Below are 13,128 nucleotides of genomic sequence, written 5' to 3'. Positions count from 1 at the left end.
CCATGGTTAGGAGATGGGGAGTGGGGGAGGGTTCGATGTGGGAGCAGTTGGAAGCAGCTTTTTGTAAGGGCGATAACCAAGATAACCTCTGACGTTCTCGCCAGTCAGGTACTCCACGAGCCCGGTGGCGGTGGCGGTGCCCTTATGATTTGGAGGTAGTGGCGGCAGCACTGGTTTGGGCACCGATTTGTGGGAACCATAGGTTTGTTCCTGGGGGTCTGGATGCGGGGATAAGGGTGGGTGGGAATCGTAACAGGCAGCTTTCCGAGCTTAAAGGAACTTTTGAGGAAGAGAGTTCCAAAGACTCACGACCCACTGAGAAAAACGTTCTCATCTCTTGTCCTAAATTAGTGCCCCCTTATTTTTAAACAGTGATCCCCTAGTTCTAGATTGTCTGACAAGAGGAAACCTTCTCTCCACATTCACCCTGTCAAGACCACTCAGGATTTCAATCAAGTTGTTCCTTATACTTTTAAACTCAGTGGATACAAACCTAACCTTCCCACCTTTCATCAAAAGACAACTTGCCCATTCCTGGTGTTAATCTACTAAACCTTCTACAGAATACTGATGTGGCTTAGTCACACACTTATTATAAGCCAGGGTTTAGAAACTCCAAAGTATATTATGGAGTTCACCTGACCTATAACGTTTTGTTGAATTTGGCTAGGATGAGCACATGCCTTTCCTTTAGGTGTGATTCAACAGTCTTCCTTGACGCTTTAATCAAAATTAGCTTCATTCTAAAAACTTTAGTTTGCATTTGTATAAACACACAGCAAGAATTTTTATCAATTACAAACATAAAGACACGCCATAGCTACAGTAATCTATGTATAACACTTAATGAATTCCTCCTTAACTGTTCCAATTCAAAAACAAAATCCCATAAACCAAAAAACCCTTTTCAAGGGCAGGCCCAGCACTCTGCATTCTCACTTGCATAAGACTGGCTTTCCCTGAGATTCTGACCCTGTCTCACCAGCAGGTTTAAACCCATCCGGAAAGCAAACTATTTCTAAAGCCACCACCAAAGTGATTTTTACTGGAACAAATATTTAAAATGAAAATAGAGAGACAGGAACAAAACATTTCTTTCGCCTGTCTGAGTCCACACCAGTCAAATATGAAAGCGAAACCAAAAGCCGCTCACAGACCCACTGTCCAGCTCCACCCACACAATGACATCACTGAAGCCATGTGATAAGACAAAATCATTTCTTAAAGGGACACTCCCATGACACAATGTATTGATGTGGTTTAATAATGCTTTCTTTTAATCTAATTGTGTTTTCAACCTTTTGACGCAATCAATCTGTTTCTAATTGTTTCTTTAGTTTGATTATTTGTTGTCCTTGCTAATCACAGCCTCAATTTTACCATTTTCCTTTGTTAAATGCTCCATTTTGACCAAACTAGTTCTGGTGACAATGATGTTGGAACCCAATGGCCTGGGTATAGGTGTTTAGTACAGCTGATTTTATACCACAGCTCAGGAATTAAGTTGGATTTCTGAAGGTTTTCCATATTGGTCATGAGCTGTAATTGGAATTCCTCTTTGGTTGGGTTGCTTTAAGGCTGAGACATTAATCTTCTTCCTCTTGGAAATTTGGGCCTAGCAATGTCTTTATTGGTACTGGGTGGAAGTTCATCACCAATCGAACAAGTCGATGACCTGTCCAGCAGCATGATCGAGTGATACAGACAATTTGACCCAAGCAATGATGTCATCCAAGACATACCAATGCTTTGATCTTGGGTGCTTCCATGTGCTTTTGTCTTTGTCCTTCTGGCAAAGAGAGTGTTTGTTCTAATGAGGCCAGGCTGACCACTGTCAGCAGGAGGACACTATTTCCATTGGCTTTTCACACCCCTGTTTTTCCAGTGGTCCTGCTCCAGACATTGGCATCATAGCCAACCCTGGCATTAAAGCTCCCCAGGAGGATTTTTTTTGTTCCTCTTTTGGAATGGCAGTGAGACTTTATCAAAGTCTCAAAGTTAAGGGCAGCACGGTAGCATGGCGGTTAGCACAATTGCTTCACAGCTCCAGGGTTCCAGGTTCGATTCCCGGCTTGGGTCACTGTCTGTGCGGAGTCTGCACGTTCTCCCCGTGTGTGCGTGGGTTTCCTCCGGGTGCTCCGGTTTCCTCCCACAGTCCAAAGATGTGCAGGTTAGGCGGATTGGCCATGCTAAATTGCCCTTGGTGTCTAAAATTGTCCTTCGTGTTGGGTGGGGTTACTGGGTTATGGGGATAGGGTGGAGGTGTGGGCTTGGGTAGGGTGCTCTTTCAAAGAGCCGGTGCAGACTCGATGGGCCGAATGGCATCCTTCTGCACTGTAAATTCTATGAAAGTCAGGATTGAACCTTTCGTCAACACCAAAATACTGCACTGAATGGGGCAGGGGAGTTTAATATTTGAGTCTGAATGATGGGTTTAATATTGGAATATGAATGATGGTGGGGAGGTGCGCTTCGTGGTTAATAAGAGACCAAGTGGGGTTCTGTCCCTCATCCTGCTTGTTCATTTAAATTTGAGGGAATGCAGTTGTATCCAGTGCTAGATTCTCCTGACTGCCTGCCTGTGATATTTCTGATTATTCAGGATAATCAATGGAGGAATCTGTTTGCTGCAAGACGAGGATCCAAGAGTGAGGACACAAGCTGCCAAGTTCGCCACACACATATACCTGTTATCTAACAACAGTGAGCAGTTAACTCACTTCCAGAGTAATAGCGCTCTCTACTCTCTGCTCGAGTTCCTGCTGCAGAATTTCTGGCACTCCAAGGAAACGTTTGAAGTTCTGATGCTGCACGTCCCAGCCCCAGATGTGGCTGAAATCCTGGTGGAACTCGAGAGCGAAGAGTAAGTTTGGGTTTGCTCGCTACCTACCCTGCTCGAACAGTCTTAAGGGCCGCTTCCGAGCTAGACGTACCCCTTGAAGCAGAGATTAATTGTGCCCCTTCAAACCTCAAGATGAGACCAGTGCCCATTTAGAAGAGGATGAATGAGTCTAAACTGTCCATCCTCACAGCATCTTAGGTGCACATTCTCGCAGGATGAGAATCAGCCCTATAGTGTAGTCCTGTCTCCACCCACAGTGTAAGGTCCAGGATCGTCCCTATTCTCTAAGGTGTGGCACACACATAAGAACTTAAGATAAAGGAGCTCCTGTAACCTGTTTGACCACTCGAGGCTGCTTCACCATTCATTAAGATCATGGCTAATCTTATTCTTCACCTCCCCTTTCCCACCTTATCCCCAGATCCCTGCATTCCCTTGGGGTCCAAACATCTAGCGATCTCAGTCCTGCACATACTCAACGATCAATCGCCGATTGGCCCCTGGAGTAGGTCATGTCAAAGATTCACAATTCTCTGGGTGAAGACATTTCTTCTCATCCTAATCTGTAATAGCCAAGCCCTTATCTTAACTCCAGACATTCTAGCCAAGGAAAACAGCCTCTTAACATTTATCCTTCTAAATAAATAAATAATCTTTTATTGTCACAAGTAGGCTTACATTAACACTGCAATGAAGTTACTGTGAAAAGCCCCTAGTCGCCACAGTCCAGCACCTGTTCGGGTACACCGAGGGAGAATTCAGAATTCTCAGCTGGTACGGGAATTGAACCCGTGCTGCTGGCCTTGTTCTGCATCACAAACCAGCTGTCTAGCCCACTGAGCTGAACCAGCCCCTGCTATGTTTCAATGAGATCACCTCTCATTCTTCTAAACTACCAAGAGTTTTGGCACATTTTACTCAATTGCCTCTCACAGGAGAGGCCTGGCATCCCAGAAATCAATCTAGTAAACCTTCATGGAATATCCTTCCTTGGATAAGGACAAAACTGTTCTACTCCAGAAAGACAGTTTGGCTAGGATAGAATTGAAGCCTTTTATATATTTATTTACAGAATTACACCTTACCTGCATATACTTCCTAACCCAACAAACTCAGTTTCAGTTGTCAGTGTTGACAATGTTTTAACAATAATATGAAAGGCTTTTGCTCCAGAAATTGCTGTTCCCTGAGCCAAGCTGTTTTAGTACAGTTGCAATACTGGCATCTACCCGACAATGTGGAAAATTGCCCAGGTATGTCCTGTCCACAAAATGCAGGACAAATCCAATCCAGCCAATCACCACTCCACCGGTCTACTCTTGGTCATTAGCAGTATGATGGAAGGTGGAAATTTCAACTCTCACTTCCTTCAACATCCTTGGATGCATCTCAGCCGGTCCCGGTGCCTTGTCAATTTTTTAAAATATAAAATTAGAGTACCCAATTCATTTTTTTTCCAATTAAGGAGCAATTCAGCGTGGCCAATCCACCTACTCTATACATTTTATGGATTATGGGGGTGAGACCCACGTAGACACCGGGAGAATGTGCAAACTCCACACGGACAGTGACCTGGGGCCGGGATCAAACCCGGGTTCTCGGTGCCATGAAGCAGCAGTGCTAACCACTGCCCCACTGTTCCACCCTGCCTTATCAATTGTCAGTACCGACAGTCTATTCAACACTTGCTCCTTATCAGTTGTTGAACCCTTCTAATGACCGAATTTCCTCGTCTGTCACCATGTCCTGGGTAGCATCTACCCCTTTGGTAAAGACGGAAGCAGAGTGTTCATTTCATACCTCAGCTTGCTCCCTGCAAGTAAATTCCTTTCAGGTCCCTAATTGGCCCTACTCCATTTACTATTTATTTGCCAATAGAAGACTTTAGGATTCCCCTTTATGTTGGCTGCCAGTCTTTTATCATAATCCCTTTTCACTTCTCTATTGTACTTTTTCACCTCCCCTCTGAACCTTCTGTATTCCTCTTGGTTCTCAACTGTATTTTCTACCTAACCTTGTCATATGTATATTATTTCTTCTTAATTTAATTTCTGTCTCTTTTTTTCATCCAGAAAACTCTGGATTTGTTTGACCAACCTTTCCCTTTTAAGAGAATATACCATGACTTGCCTGGAGGTTTTGAAGGTAGTCCATTGTAGTTTTTCCTGCCAACCTTTCGTTCAAGTCTAACCTGTTATCGTCACATCATATTTCCACAATACAATCTGTGCCTGTAACTCCCCAATCTTATTTACTATACATTCTCAAATCTCTTCAGTTTAATGAACTAATGATGCAAAACTAAATATAATTTTGCAAAGTACTGGCAGCCATTTTATTTTGATGCACGGCACATAGATCGTGAAAGTAACCTTGCTGGATTCGTATCGCATGTTGCCCCCTATAAAGGTGGTGGTCACACATGCAACTGCAAATGAATGGCATTGGCAGCAAACACAGCCTTAAATATAATTAATATATAACTAACAAACTGCAACACTGTCCTCCAAATGTGGATTTGCCCTGTATAATTGCAAACAGCTTCCTTATTTTTGCACTCAAATTCCTTTACAATGAAGATTAATATAACTATTGTGACTGTCACAAGAAGGGAGTCCATACTGAGTTACAGGGTTAAACAGCAGGTTTATTGAGTTGTACAGCAGAGGCCTACCAGGGCTACTCATCCGTGTGAGTACCGACTGATTTGGAGCCTGCCAGCTTTGTATCGGAAGTCCTTGGTCGCTTTGCCCCCTTCAGCGGAGGTGCGCGGATTCTCCTAGGGCTTCTGGGGAAACCAGATCCCCGACGCCATAGGCTTCAGCTGGACCCAGAATATGACAATAACCATTTTCCATTCTTATTGCCTGTTGTACCTCCATATTACATTTCAGTGATTGATGTAGCAGGCCACCCAGCTCCTTCGGAACACCAACACTTACTAGCCTCCTACCTGACCCTCCTCCCCCCCTCCGCTGTCCTCATCTATGTGCCTCTGATGGGTCCTCCTTGCCAACTGCACATCATGGGAACCTGTCATGACTCACTTGAGTGGACAGTTTAATGTGGGGTGACAATCCGGGGCGGGGGGGGGGGGCGGCTGCTGCCAGAGGCAATGGGAAGCTCCACCAGTGCAAAACACGGCGTCAGGGTCCTGAGTTCAATTCCGATCTCCGGTGACGTTCTGTGTGGACTTTCTCCCCGTGTGTGCGTGGGTTTCCTCCGGGTGCTTCAGTTTCCTCCCACAGTCCAAAGATGTGCAGGTTAGGTGGATTGGCCATGATAAATTGCCCTTAATGACCAAAAAGGTTAGGAGGGTTTATTGGGTTACGGGGATAGGGTGGAAGTGAGGACTTAAGTGGGTCGGTGGGCCGAATGGCCTACTTCTGCACTGTAGGTTCTATGTGTGTACTGTCCTTCATTCACTGATACTGCACCAGGACTCCCAGTTGGTTCAGATACAGGACTCTGATCACAGATTCTAATGAATGCCATTGCCTTTCCAGAGCAGTTCATCTGTACAAGGAGGATGTACCGAATGTCTTTGCCGAACCGACTGCCTTTGCTAGACTCCTGCTGCCATTCCTCCTCCGAATCGTGAAAAAGTTGGGTGACTCTGAGGCCTGTCGTAACTGGCTCAAGGCCTGGGCCACAGACAACCATTCTGACATTGTGAGGAATGTGGACCACCTTAAACACAGTGGGATCCAAGGTCAGAACCATCTATCCTTTCACTCTCTGGGACAATGGGACGCACGCTGTCCTTTCACACTCTGGGACAGTGAGTCACACACTGTCCTTTCACACTCTGGGACAGTGAGTCACACACTGTCCTTTCACACTCTGGGACAGTGGGTCACACACTGTCCTTTCACACTCTGGTACAACGTGTCACACACTGTCCTTTCACACTCTGGGACAGTGAGTCACACACTGTCCTTTCACACTCTGGATCAATGAGTCACACACTGTCCTTTCACACTCTGGGACAGTGAGTCATACACTGTCCATTTACACTCTGGGACAGTGAGTCACACACTGTCCTTACACACTCTTGGACAATGAGTCACACACTGTTCTTTCACACTCTGGGACAGTGGGTCACACACTGTCCTTTCACACTCTGGGACAGTGAGTCACACACTGTCCTTTCACACTCTGGGACAGTGGGTCACACACTGTCCTTTCACACTCTGGGACAGTGGGTCACACAATCCTTTCACACTCTGGTACAACGGGTCACACACTGTCCTTTCACACTCTGGGACAACGGGTCACACACTGTAGTTTCACACTGGGACAGTGAGTCACACACTGTCCTTTCACACTCTGGGACAATGGGTCACACACTGTCCTTTCACACTCTGGGACAGTGGGTCACAACACTGTCCTTTCACTCTCTGGGACAACGGGTCACACACTGTCCTTTCACACTCTGGATCAATGAGTCACACACTGTCCTTTCACACTCTGGGACAGTGAGTCACACACTATCCATTTACACTCTGGGACAGTGGGTCACACACTGTCCTTTCACACTCTGGGACAGTGAGTCACACGCTGTCCATTTACACTCTGGGACAGTGGGTCACACACTGTCCTTTCACACTCTGGGACAATGGGTCACACACTGTCCTTTCACACTCTGGGACAGTGGGTAACACACTGTCCTTTCACTCTCTGGGACAACGGGTCACACACTGTCCTTTCACAGTCTGGATCAATGAGTCACACACTGTCCTTTCACACTCTGGGACAGTGAGTCACACACTATCCATTTACACTCTGGGACAGTGGGTCACACACTGTCCTTTCACACTCTGGGACAATGGGTCACACTCTGTCCTTTCACACTCTGGGACAGTGGGTAACACACTGTCCTTTCACTCTCTGGGACAACGGGTCACACACTGTCCTTTCACACTCTGGATCAATGAGTCACACACTGTCCTTTCACACTCTGGGACAGTGAGTCATACACTGTCCATTTACACTCTGGGACAGTGAGTCACACACTGTCCTTACACACTCTTGGACAATGAGTCACACACTGTCCTTTCACACTCGGGGACAGTGGGTCACACACTGTCGCTTTCACACTCTGGGACAGTGAGCCACACACTGTCCTTTGGCACTCGGGGACAGTGGGTCACACACTGTCGCTTTCACACTCTGGGACAGTGAGCCACACACTGTCCTTTGGCACTCGGGGACAGTGGGTCACACACTGTCCTTTCACACTCTGGGACAATGGGTCACACGCTGTCCTTTCACTCTCTGGGACAGTGGGTCACACACTGTCCTTTCACACTCTGGGACAATGGGTCACACACTGTCCTTTCACACTCTGTGACAGTGAGTTACACACTGTCCATTTACACTCTGGGACAACGGGTCACACACTGTCCTTTCGCACTCTGGGACAGTGGGTCACACACTGTCCTTTCACACTCTGGGACAGTGAGTCACACACTGTCCTTTCACACTCGGGGACAGTGGGTCACACACTGTCGCTTTCACACTCTGGGACAGTGAGCCACACACTGTCCTTTGGCACTCGGGGACAGTGGGTCACACACTGTCCTTTCACACTCTGGGACAATGGGTCACACGCTGTCCTTTCACTCTCTGGGACAGTGGGTCACACACTGTCCTTTCGCACTCTGGGACAGTGGGTCACACTGTCCTTTCACACCCTGGGACAGTGGGTCACACACTGTCCTTTCACACTCGGGGACAACGGGTCACACACTGTCCATTTACACTCTGGGACAGTGGGTAGCACACTGTCCTTTCACACTCTGTGACAGTGAGTTACACACTGTCCATTCACACTCTGGGACAGTGGGTCACACACTGTCCTTTCACACTCGGGGACAACGGATCACACACTGTCCATTTACACTCTGGGATAACGGGTCACACACTGTCCATTTAGACTCTGGGACAGTGAGTCACACACTGTCCTTTCACTCTCTGGGACAGTGGGTCACACACTGTCCATTCACACTCTGGGACAGTGAGTCACACACTGTCCTTTCACACTCTGGGACAGTGGGTCACACACTGTCCTTTCATACTCTGGGACAATGAGTCACGCACTGTCCTTTCACACTCTGGGATAGTGAGTCACACACTGTCCTTTCACACTCTGGGACAGTGTGTCACACTCTGTCCTTTCACTCTCTGGGACTGGGTCACACACTGTCCTTTCACACTCTGGGACAGTGGGTCACACTCTGTCCTTTCACACTCTGGGACAATGAGTCACACACTGTCCTTTCACACTCTGGGACAGTGGGTCACACACTGTCCTTTCACACTCTGGGACAGTGAGTCACACACTGTCCTTTCACACTCTGGGACAATGGGTCACACACTGTAGTTTCACACTCTGGGACAGTGGGTCACACACTGTCCTTTCACACTCTGGGACAGTGCGTCACACTGTCCTTTCACTCTCTGGGACAGTGAGTCACACACTGTCCTTTCACTCTCTGGGACAATGGGTCACACACTGTCCTTTCACACTCTGGGACAGTGGGTAACACACTGTCCTTTCACATTCTGTGACAGTGAGTTACACACTGTCCGTTCACACTCTGGGACAGTGGGTCACACACTGTCCTTTCACACTCTGGGACAACGGGTCACACACTGTCCATTTACTCTCTGGGACAACGGGTCACACACTGTCCATTTACACTCTGGGACAGTGAGTCACACACTGTCCTTTCACTCTCTGGGACAGTGGGTCACATACTGTCCATTCACACTCTGGGACAGTGGGTCACACACTGTCCTTTCACTCTCTGGGACAATGGGTCACACACTGTCCTTTCACACTCTGGGACAGTGAAACACACATTGTCCTTTAACACTCTGGGACAGTGAGTCACACACTGTCCTTTCACACTCTGGGACAGTGGGTCACACACTGTCCTTTCACACTCTGGGACAGTGGGTCACACACTGTCTTTTCACACTCTGGGACAGTGAGTCACACACTGTCCTTTCACACTCTGGGACAGTGGGTCACTCTCTCCTTTCACACCCTGGGACAGTGGGTCACACACTGTCCTTTCACACTCTGGGACAGTGAGTCACACACTGTCCTTTCACTCTCTGGGACAGTGGGTCACACACTATCCATTTACACTCTGGGACAGTGAGTCACACACTGTCCTTTCACTCTCTGGGACAGTGGGTCACACACTGTCCTTTCACACTCGGGGACAGTGGGTCACACACTGTCGCTTTCACACTCTGGGACAGTGAGTCACACACTGTCCTTTCACACGCTGGGACAACGGGCCACACACTGTCCTTTCACACTCTGGGACAGTGAGTCACACACTGTCCTTTCACACTCTGGGACAGTGGGTCACACACTGTCCTTTCACGCTCTGGGACAGTGAGTCACACTGTCCTTTCACTCTCTGGGACAATGGGTCACACACTGTCCTTTCACACTCTGGGACAGTGAAACACACATTGTCCTTTCACACTCTGGGACAGTGAGTCACACACTGTCCTTTCACTCTCTGGGACAGTGAGTCACACACTGTCCTTTCACGCTCTGGGACAGTGGGTCACACACTGTTCTTTCACACTCTGGGACAGTGGGTCACACACTGTCCTTTCACACTCTGGGACAGTGAGTCACACACTGTCCTTTCACACTCTGGGACAGTGGGTCACACACTGTCCTTTCACACTCTGGGACTGGGCCACACACTGTCCTTTCACGCTCTGGGACAGTGAGTCACACACTGTTCTTTCACACTCTGGGACAGTGGGTAACACACTGTCCTTTCACTCTCTGGGACAACGGGTCACACACTGTCCTTTCACACTCTGGATCAATGAGTCACACACTGTCCTTTCACACTCTGGGACAGTGAGTCACACACTATCCATTTACAATCTGGGACAGTGAGTCACACACTGTCCTTACACACTCTTGGACAATGAGCCACACACTGTCCTTTGACACTCGGGGACAGTGGGTCACACACTGTCCTTTCACACTCTGGGACAATGGGTCACACACTGTCCTTTCACACGCTGGGACAACGGGGCACACACTGTCCTTTCACTCTCTGGGACAGTGGGTCACACACTGTCCTTTCACACTCTGGGACAGTGGGTCACACACTGTCCTTTCACACTCTGGGACAACGGGTCACACACTGTCCATTTACACTCTGGGACAGTGGGTCACACACTGTTCTTTCACACTCTGGGACAGTGGGTCACACACTGTCCTTTCACACTCTGGAACAATGAGTCACACACTGTCCTTTCACACTCTGGGACAGTGAGTCACACACTGTCCTTTCACACTCTGGGACAGTGGGTCACACACTGTCCTTTCACACTCTGGGACTGGGCCACACACTGTCCTTTCACGCTCTGGGACAGTGAGTCACACACTGTCCTTTCACACTCTGGGACAGTGGGTCACACATTGTCCTTTCACACTCTGGGACAATGAGTCACACACTGTATTTCACACTCTGAGACAGTGGATCACACACTGTCCTTTCACACTCTGGGACAGTGAGTCACACACTGTCCTTTCACTCTCTGGGACAGTGGGTCACACACTGTCCTTTCACACTCTGGGACAGTGGGTCACACACTGTCGCTTTCACACTCTGGGACAGTGAGTCACACACTGTCCTTTCACACTGTGGGACAGTGGGTCACACACTGTCCTTTCACACTCTGGGACAGTGAGTCACACACTGTCCTTTCACACTCTGGGACAGTGGGTCACACGCTGTCCTTTCACACTCTGGGACAACGGGTCACACACTGTCCTTTCACACTCTGGGACAGTGGGTCACAACACTGTTCTTTCACACTCTGGGACAGTGGGTAACACACTGTCCTTTCACTCTCTGGGACAACGGGTCACACACTGTCCTTTCACACTCTGGATCAATGAATCACACACTGTCCTTTCACACTCTGGGACAGTGAGTCACACACTATCCATTTACACTCTGGGACTGTGAGTCACACACTGTCCTTACACACTCTGGGACAGTGGGTCATACACTGTCCTTTCACACTCTGGGACAGTGGGTCACACACTGTCCTTTCACACTCTGGGACAGTGGGTCACACACTGTCCTTTCACACTCTGGGACAGTGGGTCACACACTGTCCTTTCACACTCTGGGACAGTGGGTCACTCACTGTCCTTTCACACTCTGGGGCAGTGGGTCACACACTGTCCTTTCACCCTCTGGGACAATGGGTCACACACTGTCCTTTCACACTCTGTGACAGTGAGTGACACACTGTCCATTCACACTCGGGGACAACGGGTCACACACTGTCCATTTACACTCTGGGACAGTGGGTAGCACACTGTCCTTTCACACTCTGGGACAGTGGGTCACACACTGTCCTTTCATACTCTGGGACAATGAGTCACACACTGTCCTTTCACTCTCTGGGACAGTGAGTCACACACTGTCCTTTCACGCTCTGGGACAGTGGGTCACACACTGTTCTTTCACACTCTGGGACAGTGGGTCACACACTGTCCTTTCACACTCTGGGACAGTGAGTCACACACTGTCCTTTCACACTCTGGGACAGTGGGTCACACACTGTCCTTTCACACTCTGGGACTGGGCCACACACTGTCCTTTCACGCTCTGGGACAGTGAGTCACACACTGTTCTTTCACACTCTGGGACAGTGGGTAACACACTGTCCTTTCACTCTCTGGGACAACGGGTCACACACTGTCCTTTCACACTCTGGATCAATGAGTCACACACTGTCCTTTCACACTCTGGGACAGTGAGTCACACACTATCCATTTACAATCTGGGACAGTGAGTCACACACTGTCCTTACACACTCTTGGACAATGAGCCACACACTGTCCTTTGACACTCGGGGACAGTGGGTCACACACTGTCCTTTCACACTCTGGGACAATGGGTCACACACTGTCCTTTCACACGCTGGGACAACGGGGCACACGCTGTCCTTTCACTCTCTGGGACAGTGGGTCACACACTGTCCTTTCACACTCTGGGACAGTGGGTCACACACTGTCCTTTCACACTCTGGGACAACGGGTCACACACTGTCCATTTACACTCTGGGACAGTGGGTCACACACTGTTCTTTCACACTCTGGGACAGTGGGTCACACACTGTCCTTTCACACTCTGGAACAATGAGTCACACACTGTCCTTTCACACCCTGGAACAATGAGTCACACACTGTCCTTTCACACTCTGGGACAGTGGGTCAC

At 48.6% G+C, this 13,128-nt stretch overlaps 1 protein-coding gene across 1 annotated transcript in view; it reads left to right on the top strand.

The window, feature by feature from the left end:
• The window catches only part of LOC140410951 (tRNA (32-2'-O)-methyltransferase regulator THADA), a 496,539-nt gene that overhangs the window by 240,251 nt on the left and 243,160 nt on the right, over nucleotides 1–13,128 (top strand). The window contains exons 29-30 of the mRNA XM_072499809.1: nucleotides 2,603–2,863; nucleotides 6,349–6,554. Coding sequence (XP_072355910.1) covers nucleotides 2,603–2,863; nucleotides 6,349–6,554 — 467 coding nt within the window. The remainder of the gene's footprint in view (nucleotides 1–2,602; nucleotides 2,864–6,348; nucleotides 6,555–13,128) is intronic.

This window comes from Scyliorhinus torazame, chromosome 1 (assembly GCF_047496885.1).
Source record: "Scyliorhinus torazame isolate Kashiwa2021f chromosome 1, sScyTor2.1, whole genome shotgun sequence".
NCBI lineage: Eukaryota > Metazoa > Chordata > Chondrichthyes > Carcharhiniformes > Scyliorhinidae > Scyliorhinus > Scyliorhinus torazame.
This window is presented reverse-complemented; position numbering and strand designations above follow the sequence as displayed.